At 39.7% G+C, this 20,128-nt stretch overlaps 2 protein-coding genes and 1 long non-coding RNA gene across 5 annotated transcripts in view; 2 read left to right on the top strand and 1 right to left on the bottom strand.

Moving 5' to 3' along the window:
• ptpn9a (protein tyrosine phosphatase non-receptor type 9a) overlaps window positions 1-3,015 on the top strand; it is a 31,339-nt gene extending 28,324 nt beyond the window's left edge. The window contains exons 10-13 of the mRNA XM_034684842.1: window positions 453-531; window positions 662-812; window positions 1,236-1,443; window positions 1,592-3,015. Of these exons, the coding sequence (XP_034540733.1) occupies window positions 453-531; window positions 662-812; window positions 1,236-1,443; window positions 1,592-1,782 (629 nt within the window). The 3' untranslated portion in view covers window positions 1,783-3,015. The remainder of the gene's footprint in view (window positions 1-452; window positions 532-661; window positions 813-1,235; window positions 1,444-1,591) is intronic.
• Window positions 91-10,167, bottom strand: LOC117813806. The gene is made up of 4 exons (XR_004631454.1): window positions 10,021-10,167; window positions 1,272-1,332; window positions 473-548; window positions 91-252 (listed from the first exon to the last, which is right to left on the bottom strand). It is a non-coding gene; the product is annotated as an uncharacterized LOC117813806 (long non-coding RNA).
• The window catches only part of sin3aa (SIN3 transcription regulator family member Aa), a 23,402-nt gene continuing 12,235 nt past the window's right edge, over window positions 8,962-20,128 (top strand). The window contains exons 1-9 of one of the 3 annotated variants that reach the window (XM_034684840.1): window positions 8,962-9,012; window positions 16,221-16,437; window positions 16,648-16,830; window positions 17,007-17,113; window positions 18,121-18,415; window positions 18,513-18,800; window positions 18,992-19,144; window positions 19,250-19,405; window positions 19,518-19,607. In XM_034684840.1, coding sequence (XP_034540731.1) covers window positions 16,252-16,437; window positions 16,648-16,830; window positions 17,007-17,113; window positions 18,121-18,415; window positions 18,513-18,800; window positions 18,992-19,144; window positions 19,250-19,405; window positions 19,518-19,607 — 1,458 coding nt within the window. In that variant the 5' untranslated portion in view covers window positions 8,962-9,012; window positions 16,221-16,251. Of the gene's footprint in view, window positions 9,013-12,432; window positions 12,673-16,220; window positions 16,438-16,647; window positions 16,831-17,006; window positions 17,114-18,120; window positions 18,416-18,512; window positions 18,801-18,991; window positions 19,145-19,249; window positions 19,406-19,517; window positions 19,608-20,128 lie in introns of those variants that run through there. The other 2 variants (XM_034684841.1, XM_034684839.1) reach the window with 2 other exon arrangements.

The raw sequence follows: 20,128 nt of genomic DNA, 5'->3' as shown, positions 1-20,128 counted from the left end.
ATGACACCAGACCAGGCACTGAAGCCTATGACACCAGTGTTAACTTCTGAACAGAACCCCCACCAAGGAGGGTTAGAAATGGCGCTGTAGTGTAGTTTGGGACATTAGTATTCAGTTTAATGTTAACATAAGGTGCAGTACTTTTATCAATCCACTTATGAACATGTCACAAAATATATTTTGGAAAAGCAGGTACACATAGTGACCAAAGAAAGTCCTGGACATGTAGTCAACAACGCTCTCAGGTCCGTCCTAAACACACAGAGTCATGTACAGTCAATGACAAACATAGAGGGAAGGCTCTCGAGTTAATAACATAGAGAACAGCTAAAGATTAGGGTTATTAGTGACTGGGGCTGGTATACTTTATTAGGCATCTATTGAATGTTATCAAATGAATATGCTCCTGAAGTCATTTAAATGTGCTTTAAACCTTCTGTTTTACTCTGCAGGACCACTGGAAAAGACCTACGGTGATTTCTGGAGAATGGTCTGGGAGCAAAATGTGCTTGTTGTTGTTATGACAACCAGGTAACTTGAGCTGACTTCTGAAAAAAAGAAAAAAAAAGTTCCATTATTCTACTTTTAAGAGTAATCAGAACTCAAAACTCTGATTCATCTGATTGAGACTGACTGACTAAAACTCTGTTCTGTGTTGCAGGACAGACGAGGGCAGTCGGAGGAAGTGTGGACAGTACTGGCCTCTGGAGGAAGGGGGGCAGGAGGTCTACGGACACATTGCAGTGGTTAACCAGAGGGTTGACCACCACACCCACTACAACCACACCACCCTCGAATTGCACAACACAGAGGTATAGTAATGGACCGATGCAAGAGTCTGTGATTCCACAAGAGAGTGCACGCTGGGGTGGTTTGTCATGTGGCAACAATTTTCCATTTGTCAACAAACAACTTAGGGATTATAAAAAAATAGCCAACATATCTCTGTAGTGGGATCTATTTTTCCCCGTTTATCCGGGTCAACTGGAGGCAGCAATGTCGCCCAGATGTTCCTCTGCTCCCCTAATCTTACTCTTGGGGTGCAGAGACCCAAGCTAGCCGAGCAGTTTTAACCTGATTTCACCCCCTCAAAGCAAAGTCAATCTCCCTCCTGCTCCAGCTTCACATAAAATATACAAACAGAGTGCCAGTGGTCAGTGGAGCCGTTTTCAGTTTTAAAATTTGCAAGTCTAATACAGAAAGAATGTAACCTAAAAAGTCTTTCTTCTATTCAGACATGTGAACAGAGACACGTGAGTCATTTCCAGTACCTCAGCTGGCCGGACTACGGAGTTCCCACCTCAGCAGTGACTCTCATCGACTTCCTGGGAGCTGTGAAGAGACAACAGAGGAAGATGGTGAAGGCTTTGGGACTTCAGTGGTCAGGACATCCAATGGGACCTCCAATGGTGGTCCACTGCAGTGCAGGGATTGGGAGAACAGGTGAGATACAGAATCTTATAAATCAGGACGAACTTTGTACACAATTGGCTTCAATTAGAGTCAACATTTTAATTGGTTTTCAATATGATGCATCTTGCCAACAAACCTGGATCAAAAAGCATCACTGCTAACAAACTGTTCTTCACAGGTACCTTCTGTGCCCTGGACATCAGTCTGTCCCAGCTACAGGACGTAGGCTCACTAAACGTTTGCCAGACAGTGCGGCGCATGAGATCACAGAGGGCCTTCAGCATCCAAACCCCGGACCAGTACTACTTCTGCTACAATGCCATTTTGGAGCACGCCCAAAGGCAGGGCCTGCTCCCATCCAATCAGTGAGCTTCAGCCCCTGACTTCCACATCCCAACCTATGAACCCTTAGATTCCCTGCAGTCCGTCTGTTAACCCCCAAGCCGTGTTGTGTGACCAATTTGTGCATCCGGGATAGTTCACTTCTTCACAGAGGCTGCCTTTTGAGACAGTTCTTCATTTGCGAGCCCGACCGAGACGAGACAGTGACGAGGGAAGTTTTTAATTTTGACATTGTGGTGATTCAATGTGACAAGATTCTCCTCCCAACTGTGCGATGTTTTGTTTTTTCCGACACGTCTCAGTGAAAAAGTGTAGCCGTGAAAACAAACTGCTCTTCTGTGGTGCAGTCATGTGGTCAGGCACATTAGGAGAGAGGATTGAGGCGATGTTCATCAACCTGATCTTTATTTATTTTTCCCCTTTTGAACCGACGGTTGAGCTGACCTTAAAGGAATCGCTCACCCCAAAATAAAAGTTTCTGACTCTTTTTATAGAACCTAAAACCTGATACTGAAACCTGATACTGAAACTTCACCAAAGTGTGTATCTCTGAAAAATAATGACTTTGACTTTCTGTCAAATTATCCACAAAAGCCAAATAAACCTGGCCTTTTTGCTGCAGAAAAACATGCTGCCTTTTCTCCCTTCAACTATACAGGGAAAAGGGGTTGTTTATGTAGCAAAAGAAGCCCAAATAGGTAAAACAACAAGTCAGTAACACCATGATGAGAGCACTAAACTTAATGTTCTAGTTTTTAGTAGAGGTGGTTTGATTAAATCCCTTTACGTACTGCCATGCTTTCACTGGAGTTTTAAGTAACGTGATATAAATGACTGCTTTTATTTTGGGGTGAAATTGTCCTTGAAATCAGCACACTGTTTTTATTACAGACAGAGAGCTTGATCTCCACTACCATGCAACAATTAGTAATAGTTGGGGATCAGTTTTAACAACCTCCTGTGTGCAGTAAATGTTGCATTCACTGAAGTGCATCTTAATCACAGTGTGTGTCGGTCACATCGATGGTACGAGCTCGTTCTGCACTCACAGGAGAGTTGAACTGAACACAGGGAAGTGAAACTGCCCAACAAGCCAATATTAGTGCAGCCAGTTTTAATCCCATCGCCAAGACGTCTTTTTTTTTCTCTCAGTCTCAGTAAACATTCCTAAACGGCGATGAAGTGAGGTAAAGCACATCCTCAGTGATCCAGCTGTAAACTCCCATCTGTTATCATTCATTAAAACGCTGTACATGTGAATCCCTCTTTTTGGTTTTGTTTTTCCAAATGTATCAACTGAAACTTGGACCCTCTGTCTCACCTGCAGTGCATATTGAAACCCCTCCCCTGCCTTGCAGTACAAACCTGCAGTGTCTTTGCTCACTAGCAGTGCCATCATGCTTCAGTGATTGTGGGAATGTAATGCTAAGCTAAACGCCCCGCACACGTGCACACATTTAGAGCAGCCTGAAGTGACTATACCATCAAAAGTGTACTTCTGTGGGAGACATCGGTTAAGACCTCATGAGCAGTGCAATACTTTTGTTCTTTTTTTGTTTTAATACACAAATCAAGTCTTAGCACTTTGAAATCATTGTTCCCAGTGTGCTCTGAGATTAACTGTCATGGATTAGGATTGGATTACAAATAAAAACCTAACAGTAATTCTGTAGGTCTTCATGTCATGCTGGATTGTTAAACTGAGTAGAGCTGTAATATAAAACATTTAGTGACATCTGCGTAGAGCTCTATGGGAACAAGTCTAAATGAATGAAAGCAGAAAATAACTGTTAGACGCTTAGTTGAACAAGCATGAATACATATGTGCCTACATCCATGGAGCCCCTCTTGGGCATGTTAGAAATCTTGTCTGAAGTATATTTTTTATTTTTATTGTTATTATAACTAAGTTCTACAGACTGTGGTTGTAAGCTGTACTTTCATCTGGTCCAAGTATCTTGCCATTATAATAGAGTACAAGTACAAAAACTGAGCGTCTGTGTCATATGTTGCATTATGTCGTTGCCAGGTGAAAAAAAATGTGTTCTTTACTACAGAATTCATATTGAATTTGCTTGTAGTGAAGCATTTTTAAGTCTGCCATCCTCATGCACTCTGATTTTAGAATTATTTTCCTTTTCAATGATGGACGCAAAATGTGCCCTATTTTATTTTTCTATTGTATTCAGCAAATGTTTTCATACGATTACCCAGGATATACAGTTATCTACGTTAATTTTATATTTGTTCTATTATAACCTGTTACTTTATCATTCGTATTACTATTGAATCAAGCTATACTGTATTAAATACAAACTGTCAATGGATACATTCGTCCAGGTGTCTTCATTTGCCCTGAAGTTATAACTAAGAGCATTTCTTGTTTTTGGATGAAGAGTTTGTTGACTATGGTAGTTTTATTCTGGCAGTAGTAAAGCATTAAGAATGATAACATTGATATAGATGTAGATTTGGTTTTATATGTGTTCATTTAAATTTAGCCCTTATAGCTTACCTACATTTATACAAGCTTTATTTCATCTATGTGTCTATATCAACTCTGGGTCGACCAATGTCTGTTCTTCAGGGCCAATACAAAACTGATCATTAGTAATTTATCAGGCTGATAACTGGTATGTGGAACGGATATGCATTTAAAGTCAAAATGAAAATCTTTCTGTCAAATTAAAATTTGGACCCGTCATTCATTAAACTAGACTACTTCATTATAAAGTGCTGTAGATTAATGTGTACCTTTTCACAATTCAATGTATTAACCAGTAGTAGTTGTTGGCAGGACATTAGGTGTGACAGCAGTAAGTGAAAGCAGACCTAGAGGGAAAGATACACGTACATAGAGGCCAAAGTAGCCCACTTTTTACTTTATTTAATTTATCATTGACTGGTAAAATAAAATGACGGTACAGATAACCAGTCAAATGTTGAATATCAGCCCTGATAAATGTGCAGGACAATAATCGGTCAACCTCTACTTTTAACAACTGGGCAAATTAAATAGGAAAGCTGTCACTAATAACGAACCCACAGACAATTTTGATACAATTCTGCAAATCCCTTCAGTTCAGTGTATTTCAGTTTGTTGTTTTGGTTCTGCAACTCTAAATCTCAACGTCATTCACTGCTAGTATCTGCATTTTGGCATCAATATATCTATTAAAGCTAGTTGGCGCTTCCTGCCTTCTATCAAATGGCGTCCAGACAAACCTATTGATTAGCTACTGTACATATGCAGCAATGAAGCAACATGTTACTGTCAGCTGCTGGTGGAGACCAAAACAGAGCAAAAAAGCAGATGGATTATTGGACTGATATTGAAATTTAGAGGTTTACTAAGTGTCTGAAAACCAAAGTGAAAGGTCATTGTTTTGTATCTGCTGGATTTAAAATGAGTAACTTTGCAAATATGTTCAATGTAACAGCGTATTCATGAAGAAACTAAGTTGTGTGCTGCTTTTAAGCAACAGCTTAAGCGTCAGTTTCAAATGTGTATTTTCCTCTAGATGGCAAACACTCAGAGTTTAAAAATAACCCTGACTACTGATAAACTGATAAATATAAGTAATCAGTATGCTTTCTTGGAGAAAATAAGATGTCACAAATGAGTAGGCCAATAAAATTGGAATTGTGGTGATCACATTCAGGTAAAATCAGGGGAACGCAGTAAAATCATCTTTTTACACTCTGAAAAATGTTTGCTTTTAGTCTTGATACTCCTTATCAGACAGTCTGCGTCTGAGTAGATGAGAAAATGAATTTAAAGCTTTATACACATCCTTTATAGCCCAAACTAAACGATATCAAATTACAAGGCTAGGTAATGATTACCAGTCATTTCAGCTGACTACTGAAGATCCAAAACATCACTTTGCTCTTAAAATACAGAGCTGGTGGTTGCAGTTTGACTCCTACACTGCTGTGTACGCTCTGCAAAGAAGACTGAATTTAGTTGGACTGTGGGGTTTACCACCACACCAAAGGCAGCAGTGTAAGCAACAGGGTTGCGTACTCCCAGTTAGTCTGCAACTGTGGAAGAGTGCTGGGAGCTGAGCTAAGCAGAGTGTGGGTATTTCTCTCTCAACAATGATATCTTTCTGTGGATTTGTATTATGTTCTTAGGGCAAATGACTGCACTATATTGCAGCAGGATGTCTTACTCAGTGCAGTGTAGTTTTCTTTCTTCCAAGTAATATAAATCTCATGTTACCCTGGAGCTGAAGAATGCTTTTTGGCTAAAAGACAAGGATTTTTTTCTAACAGTGCAACATTCAAGAAGGAATGTCAATCTTATGCTAAAATCCTCGTTATGCTATTATCTGAGTTTCCTCTAACTCGAGACTGCCATCTATTGCCGGCCTTGTCAGGGGTCACGGGTATAAAGAGAACATGTTTCAAGAATCATCGACAATTTGTCTGGGATGCTTGAATTTCTTGAAAATGTTTTCCAAAGTATGTCCATCATCCGTGATAAAAAAAATACCTAAAGGCCTGATGAAATGACCACAGACTAAACAATAGCAAAGACTTGACATTTGAGATCTGAGACCTCTAATCAACTTCCTCTCCACATCAAAGAACCAAGAAAACTAACTCTGATTCAAAATGTCTGTCTTTTTGTTGCTACTTCTGCTCAGCTTCTCATTTAATTAGTTAAGACCTTTGAAACTTCACATAACAGAACTACACAGTTAAGAAGGCTACTCTGAGACGGCCATGAGAGCACATCTTGCTAAAAAATAATCCTAAACAATAGATTGTGTGACAATTTGTACTATTGTGGCTTTACCCTTATAATAGTCCGTGAAACATTCTATGATTTCTGATGGTTCTTTCCATATTCCATATTGGCGATTATCCCACCATCAGTCAATGATTATACTATAGCAATTTTCACATATTCAGCTCATTCAAATTGGAATATGTCGAGCAGTGGAGGAAAAAATATTAAAATTTGACTTAGTTAAAAACAAGTAAGTAATTCAACACCTCATATAGACTCCATTACTAAGTAAAGTTTCTGCATTGATAATCTAATCTAGGGAAATATGCAGCTAGTGAGAGCTATGTAAATCATTAAAGTACAATTAATAAGTACTTACTGTGGTCCGGTTACTAAAACAGCTTTATAACTGTTGTATAAGTAAAAATATATTTTTGAAGCCTGACATTATATCCTCAAATTATAAGCAGTTATAAGATATTAGTAACCGTTAATTCACAAGTGTTAAGCATATGTAATCATATTTAGCCTATGTGACTATAACAGCCATTAAGTAAAATGTTCAATAAAGTCAAAGCATCACTGACGTGTTGGTCATGAGTGAGCTGTCTGTATGAGCAGCTGAAGTGTTCCTGATCCAAGAGATCCTTTTTTTTCTTTTTTATTAGAATTAAGTTAAAAAACAGTGATGATACATTTGTTATACATTAGTTGCACTGGTTAAAAACATACTGGAAAATGATTTCATATCAAGAAAAAAAATGCATGTGTAGCCCATACATAAATATTATAATAATAATAATAATGATAATGATAATAATAATAATAATAATAATAATAATAATAATAATAATAATAATAATAATAATAATGTTTATTTATATAGCAAATTTCCAAAACAGGGTTACAAAGTGAAATACAATAAAAGAGAAATGTGAGGAAGACAAAAAAACAATGTTGGAATAATAAATACAACAAAAGATAAAAGATTAAAACAATCGCAAATATAAAAAAATATTAAGTCAAATTCTAAAATCATAAAATCCTGCCAGCGATACTGCCTAAAAGGAATACAACCTTATTTTTTTTTATTCTAAAACTTAAAGTGAGATAAAATATGTCAACATATACCCATAATAAATCTAATTATTGTGAATATAAGATACATTATTAAAGACAGAAAGGGTGCAGAATGAAAAGCCAAAAGCCAACTCTGGATCTCACTCCCACCAGACATCCAAAACTCTGACTCACTGCCCCTTGTCAAATCAAAACTCAAAACCCATCTGATCATTCTCCATTCTCTGACTAATTAATCTGCTTCATTTTAACTTGGTGTTTCTCTGCTGGCTGTGCTGTGCTGTGTTTTATTAATTTCATCGTGTTGTTATATTTATTGTGTTTTAATCTTTCTGTCAAGTGACCTTGAGTGTCAACAAAGACACTTTTAAACAAAATGTATTCTTATTATTAAAAGAGTTGTTTATTCATGCATAACTAAGCCAAAGGGATATGACTCACTTATTTATGTATTTATTTATTTCAACAGGGACAGTGTACAGCCATTTAGTTGTACCAGAGTTAGCTAGCAGCTAATTTACATCTGTATTCCCTGGGCAGGAGACAGAGGCGATGCCTCTGTTAAAAACAAATAATACATAATTTAAACAGCTACACAATAATACATAACTACTATAAAACAACAGGGATACATTTACATCAAAACTATCAACACAATGATAAAATATAAATAGCTAAAAGCACTACACTATGAAGGTGGTTATATTTAAGTGTGATGAGGACATGATTGGGTTGATTTTAGCCATGATTTCATCCTGGACTTCTCTCTGATTTTACTCAGTAATGAGTTCCATGCAGTTGTTGCTCTAATAGAGAGGGCTGATTTACCAAATTCAGAAGGTCTGTGCTGTATGACACAGTCACCTCTATTTGCTGTCCTAGTTGCTCTTCCATTATCTTTACGCAGTGATATAAACTCTTTTAATGGGAGACCATTTATCACTTTAAACACTAAATAAGCATCAGCAAAACCCACAACATTTTCAAAAGTTAAAAGGTTGTACTTCTTTATGATATTGCAGTAGTGCTAACTTTTTGTGCTGCTTCATCATTCTGTCTGGTGTCTCCTTTGTCCACTAGGTCACTTCTGTGTAATGTTTATGCAGCCTAGAAAAAAGTAGCATTAACTTAAAAGAGCTGAATTACCTAAACTAAAGACCAAATGTTAACAAAGCAGAGATATAAAAGTACAGAACACAACTCCATCATCTGTTTTCATCCACAGACAGAATAGACCTTCAGCATGAAGGATTGTGGTGCCTTCACAGGTCTTATGAAATGGAGCCTCGCTGCTGTTTCCTTGACGCTTCCTCAGTTTTAGCGGGTGATATTCAAAATAAAGTGACGTCACCTGTAGTGTGCGCCAATCCCAGCGTAGGGGGGCGTGTCCAACTATTTTGTTACAAACACGAATCCGGAGTAAGGAGTCTTTTTCCTGGGTATGTAACAGCTGCTTAAACTAAATAATAATCACAATGGTGGCGTTATAGCAAGCGAATGACGTGCTCTGTTATTCAGGGGGTGTTGTGTGATCTCTGGCGCCTTTTTGTATCTGTACATGAAAAGGTGGGAGCTTTTCTAGTGGTGGTGTACGGGCTACCGAAGAATAGCCAAAGACATAACATGGTAAATGGATAAATCTGGGGAGAGGGGGGGGCGTCATTTTGGTCGGCTGGTAAACAACCAGTCCTCGAGACTGTCGCTGATAATCTGAGGCATCCCTTAGTCTGGAAGTGCAAACATTTAGTCTGCAGGGTTGTGTGAGCATGTAATAGATCCGTAGGGGGGAGGGAGGGAGTTGTTGTGGTGAGGCAGGCTAGACATTTTACTCCCCGATTGTTGAAGTAAACAAAGAATAGGCTTGTATTTGTTAACTCGATGGTCCAATGTGCAGGAATATACCGAGGGCTGCGTTTCAGTGGAGGGGGGAATGGCGTGGATCCGACCCCGCTGTAGTTCCCGTTTCGTTTGACTTTGGCATTGTTTAGTAAGGGCAACTGGATCAGGTCTTGCCGCCCAGAAAAGATGCAGTGTTGCTTTGCCTACTAGGCCCTGTTCCCCGGTGTTAAACGACGATCATGCAAAGGAGTCTGTTCCCCAGCTGATGCGTTTAAGTGCCACGAGCCTTTTGTTTGGGGAGTGCACGTCGACTGACGCGGAGTGCACAGGCTCGATGATCCTCCTGACCGTGTAGCTCGGTGTTGTGGGGATCTCCACAGCCCCGCACTGCGTTGTCGGTTGTCTCACATGCTTTTTTTTGCACAAACTTGACCAAAAAAATCACACTTCATGTGCGCTCAGAACCAAGCGTGTGCCAACCAGAAAGCTGGCTTCGTGTTTTGCGCAAAGCTGTGCGTAATTTGGAAGGGGAGGGGGGAACCAGTCGAGAGAGAGTGGATTACTATGTAGTATGTGAGCGTGTAGTATGTGTGTGTGCTGCAGCCTACGGTCGCTGGCTGAATCCTCCGCCTCGGCTGGAGGGAGGAATCCCGGGCTGGTGTTGCAGCTCCGCCTGTCGTGGGCGAGGGTTTATTTTGGAAGTTCCACCTTTTTTGGGATTTGCAATGACGGCTGCATGCAACCATTGGCTGAATGTCCACAAAGAGGAGGGACACAAGTGTGAAGGCAGACTCCCTCCGATAAAGCGTCACGTGTCTGCAACTCCAGGAAGTATCGAGTCCTGATGGGTACAAGGAGCTAGACCTACGCGTAAACTAAACTCCAAGTATAGTCAGATAAAGTACCTGGTTGTTGACTTTAGGCTACATGGTTGGTGTCACTGTGGATTATTTAATCTGCTTTCTTAGATGGCAGTTAATGTTGTTCAGTGAGTTCATTTTAAGGAGAGCTTTACAAGGCATATTCCATGTTATGCCTATATTAAGGCATGCTAAAAGCACGAGGCTGTAGGCTGAGAGACTTGAGGACAAGAGGTCACAATTTGCATGTGCAACTCAATTTTAGGTCAATGGTTTACTAAAAAGTATCTTAACATGAGTTGAAATGAAGGTATTAACTCCCTGTTCAATGCTCTCTGGAATATTAGTACAGGTTGTTTTGGGAATTTAGTGCAAACTTGGAGGGACCATTAGGATTTCTCTCATGCAGGGGTAGCAAATATTTATAGGCTGTGACAGAAACGTGCAGATGCAGATGGCCCTATTAATAAATCAATTATATTATTGATAAGATGAGCCAGTTTATATCGAGTGAACAGAGAAGTTCAAGTGGGCATGATGGTCAACACTTTGCATTGGTTCTAAGAGAAATTAAAGAAACTTCCTGCTTATTAAACCAGTTGTTTACATGGTACAGTAAAGTGTGTCTTTATTTGCACAGGCATACAATGTGTTTCAATACAAAGCGTTTCATGCACTATTGCACAATCCCTCAGTAAATATCTGCAGGCATTGTGCAGAAAAATCAGTACTCCAAATAGGACGAGTTAAAAAGGAATATACAGACAATCAAGAATCAAGAAATCTTTATTGCCAAATGAGCTTGCACACACAAGGAATATGACGTGGTGAATGGAACACTGGTAGTACACAAGACAGTAAGAACAATGAATATATAAACTTAAAAACTAACCTTCAAAATTCTAAATAAAAATATTATCTGTACAAGGGAAGGTGCAGAAGTACGTTTAAGACACATGGATGAATATAATAATATAATATGTTATAGAATAAATTACAATATTGCACGTGGTGTTGAGATATTGCACTGGAAATCAAGGATTGCACATAAGGAATGGTAAATGTCACAATATAAAAGAAAGACATATAATTGGAATATATGTTGTCTGTCACACATCACATATGCAGTGGTCTCACACAATCATACTGTTTCCTTAAATGTAACACTGTCCACACATAACCCGAGCGGGACTCCTCTCACTGCTGGCATTGTCGCGCTTCAAGTCAAAATGGGTGTGCATGGTTTCTGTGCGATAAATCCTTGAGTGACAGCTCAGATTCACAACCCGGGCTCTTCGCCCCGCCCCCCTTAGTGGGACTTCCAAACAAACTAGAGATGGGATTTATGGCTCTCTGAAGGGAACCGGATCTTAAGGAGCCGTTCTTTTCAAAGAACCGTTCCTTTCAAAGAGCCGTTCAAAAGCCTGGCTCTTTGGCTCATTGTTATATTTATTTATTTTTTAGAAGTCAACAAGGGGTAACTCGTTTTAATCAAGGAAATAATACCTGGTAGCAGTTATAAGATAAGATTTGGATCAGAATAATTCAAACTTACACATCATTCTGAAATATTGATTATAATTTCATTTGGCATTGTAAACATGCCATATCCCCAATGCTTCCACAGTGAGATAACTCTTTTGAATTTTCCCTCCTCTAAAAAACTTTGTGGCACTATAAAAGCTACGCAGGCTACAGAGAACTTCCATGCAAAACAACTTTATTGTAAAATGTTCCACACAAGAACATTTTAAGACTACAGAAAAAATATAAAAATAATGAATAAGAATATTTATATATTTATATGCAATCTAAATACACCTAAAATAATAAATTAGGACATTATACAAATGGGAATGCAACATTGTACAACCCCACCTGGTGTTTCTACACCTGAACTACTGTACAAAATCAAAATCAAAACAATGTAAACAATAACAAAGTGTGAACAATAAGTGTGAACAAAAGACTCATGGGGCCCGCAGGTGACACGTGATGGCAGCGTGGGCAATCTGCATATAAAAACGGCTCCCAAATGAACGGCTCACAACTGTGAATCGGTTCTCATCGTTCCATTAAAAGAGCCGTTCAAAAGACCGGCTCGTGCACGAACGTAACATCTCTAAAACAAACTGACCAATGGCCTGTTCGGTGGGCGGGGCGAAGTTTGAAAGCCCCGCCCCTTGCTACAGCCAAGCGAACGGAGATTGTTTTCCTCTCTCGGGGAGATTTTCACTTTGCAGCCCCCATAGCTTGAATTGTTTATTTTAAATCACACAGCCACTGATAAGTTGCTTTTAGCACTCACTTCGGGTCCATTCTCTGCCAGGAATATAACCCGGATCTTAACGGATTATCAAAGCTTCATTCGGGATCATCAGCTTGCTATTTAGGAGAGGGGTGAGTTCATTCAGCAAGCTAACACACACATAGCTTTCTCGTGTAATAGCAGATGATTTCAGTAAATCAAACAGGGAGTATATCATTCTGTGCTTGTCAGTCACTTGCGACTGAACACAACATGAGTAATCTACTAAATCGATACCCAATGCTTGCTCCTGATAGCATGTTTCAGCTGCAACGATCGTCAACAGTTAGCTGCATGTGGTTCCCTGCTAGCTTCCCTCGGCTGCTCAGGTTGTTTACATTAGCTAGCAGCTAACTGGCAGCCCTCAACCCCCTGACCACCAAACAAGTTGTCGGTGTTTATTGAGGAAAAAATGCATAAATTCTCTTTAAAGTTGAATGGGCTGCCAAATAACCACCAGGTCGGCTGTGTTTCCTGCTTACCTGTTTGAAATGGAGGGTAAACTGCTGCTCTCCTGCGCCACGCTCTCTAAATGGCGGGCGTGAGGGAGAGCGTCGTGCTGTAACTCGAGGTCGGTGCTTGTGCTGCCAGGGCCAAAAAGGGAGGGTGACTAACTACTGTTAGCACGTAGCACTCAAAGCTGGACATGCTTCTATTCTGATATAACTTTGCTGCACAGTGGAGTTGTGGTTATCCGTAAAAGACCTGAATGCCGCCTTCGTTGCCGGTGTTCCGGTTAAACGAGCGACCCTGTTAACTGGTGACTTTCAGCCGAATGCGTCTGTGGTTGTCGTAGTTACAACAGCTGTTGAAACACGGAAGAGTCACTGCGAATGCTTCCTAGTTTAGTTTTACATTTCAATATTACAACAAACTAATCTTACAGATATTTGAGGAAGCCTCAATGAAAGGGGCAATTGTAGGGCTGTAGTCTGTTACTACAACAACCACAGACTCATTCAGCTAAAACTCAACTTTATTTATAAAGCACGTTTCACACATAAAAACATGCAGCCCAAAGTGCTTCACAGAATAACAGAGACTGAAAACAACAGCAATGGTAAAATTACAAAGGGCATGATTATAAATAAAATACTTTAAAAAAAAATCAATCCAGTAAAATTAATAAAATAATTAATAGTGGGAAGAAAAGTTTAAAATAAGGCATTAACAAGATCAGATGAATACAATAAATAAATAGATAAATAATTAATTAAATAAGATAAATAAATGGTAAAGCAATTATTAAAATAATAATGCAGTACAGGGCTTAAAAAATAAATTACTCCAAATTAAAAGCTTAGATTAAAAAGGTATGTCTAAAGTTTACTAAGTCCATAGTTAACAGGGTCACTCTTTTAACCGAAACACCTGCGGCTAGCGATTATAAGATAAGATATTACTTTATTGATCAGTTGTTACAGCAACCCAGACATAAGTACAATCAAGAAGTTTCAGTAAGTTAATTTAATTTAATAAAATAAAAATAAAATAAGATAAGTAAAAATAAAAAATGATAAATAAAGCTAGAATACAATTTAGATATATACAATGTTACAATGGAATTTAGATTAAATAGAAGTAATTACAGGCAGTTTTAAAAAATGTTTCAGTAGTGACAGGTTGACATGGTGTGATTATGGTTGGTAATGACAAATTAAGCAATAAATAAAAAATAAATATGGGTATGTAATATGACCATGAGTTGTAGTTAAAATAATAATGTAATATAACATAATATAATATGGCAAAGATAATTATAATGCAGTATATTATGCATTATAATGCGAGCAGCAGTCAAGAGAGTCAGTTCGGGATGAGATGATGATTAAGTTGCAAAAACAGCCAAATAGTGTGAAGAGATACATTTTTTTAAACAACCACTTAAGTTGTCCGTTCATTAAGTCCCTTTCACTCGATATTCAGGAGTTAAAACATAATGAAACCCCCAGCGCAGTTACTTCTCCACTCATTCAGATACAGAGAGTTGTTGCTGTCTTCTTCAGGAAGTTGTGAATGGTGAGCTGACTTGTCCCCCACGTTCACACAGCACCAGCACCTGTTCGTTGCATCAGTGACGTATGCAGCCTGTGTGTGCTATTGGTTCCGGACACTGCGAGTTTTACATTCAGCGAGTGTGAACATTGAGATGCATGAGAGATGTGTTTCTTAATATAAGTCACCACCGAAGACACTCACTTCGTTTACAGTGAGAGACATCATGCATTGTGGGAAAGTGTTCAGTGCAGCATTGCAGACCTGCTCTATACATATAATCCTACACTGCAACCAAGGTGTTGATTAGCCTGGATTATTATTTAGTCCAGATTTAATAAGACTAGTTGCAACATTCTAAAACTGTATTAATATGATATACTATTCAAGGCATTTACCCAGCTTTTCTCAGTATGCTTGAAAATCTAGCTTAGGGAAATATGCAGCTAGAGAAAGCTATGTAAATCATTAAAAGTACAATTGATAAGTGCTTACTGTGGTTGGGTTACTAAAGCAGCTTTATAGTTGTTGTATAAGTGAAAATTTATTTTTACAGCCTATCATTATATCCTTACATTATAAGCAGTTATAAGATATTATAGTAACAGTTAATTTACAGCATGTAATTCTCAATTCCTGATCCAAAAGGTCTTTTTTCTTCTTTTTTTTAATTAGTATTAAGTTAAAAAAAAGTGATGATACATTTTTATGTTGCACTGGTTATAAACATACAAAAAAAATATTTCCTATCAAGACAAAAAATGTATGTGCAGCCCATTTAAAAATATAATAATATTAAATATAATGATCATAATCTTTATTTATATAGCATTTTTCAAAACAGGGTTACAAAGTGATAGGCAATAAAAGAGAAATGCGAAGAAGACAAATAAAACAATGTTGGAAGAATATTCAAGGCATTTAGACAGCTTTTCTCAGTATGTCATTATTAAATCAAGCATTACTATTATGCAAAGAAACAAATGAGAATCCTATGAAAGAGCATCAGCTGAGCATTATTGTATCAGGCTGTTATCTTGTATATCCTTCCTCTGACTGCTAAGTTCATGTCTAAATACCCCTCTTCAGCTCAGTCTATCCATGTATTCATACTGTCAACATCTTCTGCTACCTTTGCAGCAGAGTGAAGCATCAGGCCTGGGTCTGATAAGCTCATCTCATGTATACAGATACGGTTGTAGAGCTATAATAAGACACTTGTAGTCAGTCTGCAGCGGCATGCGCAGACTTACCTAGCTCCCAGGGGGGAGAAACACAAACAAAGCATCCACAAACAATAACATGAACTAAAATCTGCATGCACCGGCACAGGAGAGTAAGTCAAAACAGTCCCAAACATTTCACCCCAGGCAGTCGTGACTCGTGCAGCTAAAGGAGTCAAAGGTTTGAATGTCTGTATTGTGAAGGACCAAGTTAGAATGGTCTTTAAAAGCTGCTGTATAGAAGTGGTTAGCAGGCGATGTGTGTGTATCCATGAATTTACAGTTTAATTTAACCAGCAAGTATTTCCACATGTTCCCCAGCAAATTATTAAAAGACATCCAGAATTTGATTTAATGGATTCTGATGACTTGATAGAGGTCTGCCAGTTTTGAAATGGGATCCATATGCTCTGTCTCCCCAGGTCTCTCAGCTCTTACGAGTATGAGTTCATAATGAAGCGGCGTCTGGAGGATCAGGAAACGGTTTTTGCGTCCCAGCAGCGGCGCCTCACTGGCAACGCGGAGGCTTTCCAGCATCGGGTCCTGGCCCCTGCTCCAGCCCCGGCTGTGTATGAGGCAGTGTCTGAAAACATGCAGCCCACAGCAGGCGTCCAGTACTCCGTCCCACAGGGCTACCAGGTAAGGTCTTACCTGTCCTCTGCAGCTTTCTTACACACTGTTCCTGCTCTTTTTTGTAAGCAGTCTGCATTTCTCATTGTTGCTACATATTAATTCCTCTAAACTCGATGTATGTGGTGATTACATTTATTTTTCCCAACCATCTGATGTCTGTTTCTCCAGAGTTAGTTTATTGTCCACCCTTACTACAACGTGTGTCTGCTTCACCAGGTTCCCACTGTAGCCCAAAACAGTGGGGGGCATGGGCACGCTCCGAGCCCAGCCGTCCACGGTGGGTCCCACCACCACAGCCCGGCAGTCCAGTCCCATGGGCCCTCAGTGATGTCAGGGCACAGCCATACAGCTGCACCTCAGGCCTCTGCACAGGGCCAGCAGCAGTTCCAGAGGCTCAAGGTCAGTCAGGCTGAACCATGCCACCAGATTTATGCTGCTGTATTGATCTTGTAAATAACGGTTCAAAAGTTGTTTTTAACTCTGGATTATTTACGTTTTTTTTATCCCTTCTTCATTTTCTCAATAAATATCTCAGAGCAGCAGTTTGATGATGTTCCTTCTTTGTTTTCCTGAAGGTGGAAGATGCTTTGTCCTACTTGGACCAAGTGAAACTGCAGTTTGGCAACCAGCCTCAGGTCTACAATGACTTTCTGGATATAATGAAAGAGTTCAAGTCTCAAAGGTGAGGACGTTACAGAAAAAAAGATGAATTTTCAAGATGCAAACTTAATGGACGCCAAATTTCTGCAGCAAAAGGCACTTTTATTTAAGTTATGTTTTGGCAATTTTGATTTTACTAGATAGGAACACTGAAGAGAGTCAGGGAATGTGGGGAGCAGAGAGTGAGGGAGGACATGCAGCAAAGAGTTGAACCAGTGACTGCTGCAATAAGGACTATGGCTTCTGAAGGCACACTTAAACCACCAGGCCAACTTCTGCCCCATAAATTGCACTAATAGAAACACTTACAGTCTGCTCTGTAACTTTCAGAAGTAGAAAGTTTATCTAAATGTGATACTAATTCGCCCACAATGTCATTCAGCTTTACTTTGAAAGTTGCACTCATCATGGTAGATCAATTCCCATGTGTCCAAAAACATTGTAAACATGACTTGTCATTTAATCCTGGATAATATCAGTAATTTATTATGCATTTCCTCTGTCATCTTACCTAAACATTACAAATCCCTCAAAACTTGTTGCTGGATCGTTTCTTAATAAATGTTGGCTTTAAAAATTTCACAGGGTCCAGGCTTCTCTTCTCATTTGACTTTTTTATTCAGGCACTACTTGTGGCTGTGCATCAGTTTGTAGGAGTATAAGTATTATAGTTAGCATCAAGTTTTAAAGATTAAGGGGAATAAAACGGATGAATGCACTATGCAATGTAATACATTAATACTTATTTTCCTCCTACATGTACGAGTTTTCAATAATAAAGCTATCAATAGCAAAGAGCATTTCAAAGTGAACGACAGAACAGAGATGTGTCAGCTCAAAGACGTATTAACTGGAGGACACAGTGATGTTCATTTGTTCTTTTTATGTGAGACATTAAAATGAGTCTTATTGTGTGTGTGAAGCTTTTGGTGCTGCAGTGATAAAGAAAAATCTAATTCAGCACCTGACTTGTTTGACGACAGCTGCAGTGGATTTGAATTCATTCTTCTTTCATTGTTTTTCTTTCAGTATTGACACCCCTGGGGTCATCAGCAGAGTGTCACAACTTTTCAAAGGTCACCCTGACCTCATCATGGGCTTCAACACCTTCCTGCCTCCCGGCTACAAGATAGAAGTCCAGACCAACGACCTGGTCAACGTGACCACTCCCGGTCAGATCCACCACATCACCCCGCACGGCATTTCAGTTCAGAACATCCCCATAACAGGAGCACCCACCCCACACCCGCCCCCGCTCCCATCTGCTGTGACCACCACTGCTCCGCCCCTCCTGACACAGCCCACTCCTGCCAAGATGAGCAAGGTGAGAAAGTTGATTAAAACTAAAAGACACATTAAAAAAATGATTCTGGTTCAAGTTTTCACAACCTGTTTTTGTATTGTGCTTCATTTCATTTAAGTCCTTCAAACTTGACATGCTGTGGTCCTGTACTCTGCAGCCTCTCCAGCCCCAGGCGTTGACACCGAGTAGTCAGAGCAATCCGTCCATACCTGCATACACCTCTCCTCGTTCCCCGCCCATGCAGCTCCATCCTCCACTTAGTGGGACCCCCACGGGGCCACCCATTCAAAACAACCAGCCTGTGGAGTTCAACCACGCCATCAACTACGTCAACAAGATCAAGAACCGCTTCCAGGGCCAGCCCGACATCTACAAAGCCTTCCTTGAGATCCTTCACACGTACCAGGTCAGACACAACAACTTAAACCAGTCAAAGAGTACATCTGGGCCTTAAACAAACACTTCTTAGACTGCAGCAACAGTTAGCCAGTTTCAGTTTGCCTCTTTCGTCCCTCTGGGATTTTCATACCACAGTTAAGACACTCTGTAACCGAGGTTGGACTAACTGAAATGAGATCTCGTCTTTGTCCCCCACAGAAGGAGCAGCGTAACGCTAAAGAGGCCGGTGGAAACTACACGCCGGCTCTGACGGAGCAGGAGGTCTACGCTCAGGTGGCAAGACTCTTCAAGAACCAGGAGGACCTGCTCTCAGAGTTTGGACAGTTTCTCCCCGACGCCAACAGCTCAGTGGTGAGTGGAGCCACGATGTGGAGTGATTCTGTCCCTCTTCAGTTCTAAGTAAAGAGAATGCGTCCTTGTACCCTCGTCTAAGTCACTGTTGTGTGTTTTCCATAGCTGTTAAGTAAAACCACAGCTGAGAAGGCAGAGTCTGTACGGAACGATCACGGTGGCACAGCCAAGAAGCTGCAGCTCAACAACAAGCAGAGGCCCAATCAGAACGGCTGCCAGATCCGTCGTCATCCAACACCGGGGACCACGCCCCCTGTCAAGGTACGAACCTGCACATGCACATCGGGAACTGCTGTTTCTTTTAAGTGTTGCACGTTGTGTCACATCACTGATGTTCCTGTGTGTTCCTGTCTCTGTGTCGTTGTTGCTGCAGAAGAAGCCCAAGTTACTGAATCTGAAAGACTCCTCGGTGGCAGAGGCCAGCAAGCATGGAGTTGGAACAGAATCTCTGTTCTTTGAGAAGGTGAGGATGTAGTCTGTTTAATCTACTTAATTAAAACTAACAGTCAGTAAGTAAAGAGATGCTAACACAACATGGGGAAGAATACAGAAGAGAATGGAGTGAGGAAGAAAGCAGTCTAACTCAAAGTGAAACCTGTTTTATGAGATATTTATTATTAGTATATATATTTTTTCTCTTTTGCTGCAACAACCGAAATCCCCCCAGGGATCGATAAAGTGTTATCTTATTTTATCTGCATAATAATGATATTAATAATAATCTTAATTTGTACAGCACTTTTCAAAACAGGGTTACAAAGTGCTTTAAAAATAAGAAAGAAGCTACAAGACAATTAAAGAGAAATGTGAGGAAGACGATAACTAAAAGTTTAAAGAAAAAACAGCAGGGAGGTAAGAGCAAAAAGAAGTGACAGAAGATAAAAAGGTCATTACTGCTAACAAAAGGAAATAAAACAATGTTGGAATGATAAAAAGAAAAGAAAAGATAAAAAATTAAAATGAAATGATCAGAAATATGTGAGA

The sequence above is a fragment of the Notolabrus celidotus genome, chromosome 6 (genome assembly GCF_009762535.1).
Source record: "Notolabrus celidotus isolate fNotCel1 chromosome 6, fNotCel1.pri, whole genome shotgun sequence".
NCBI lineage: Eukaryota > Metazoa > Chordata > Actinopteri > Labriformes > Labridae > Notolabrus > Notolabrus celidotus.
This window is presented reverse-complemented; position numbering and strand designations above follow the sequence as displayed.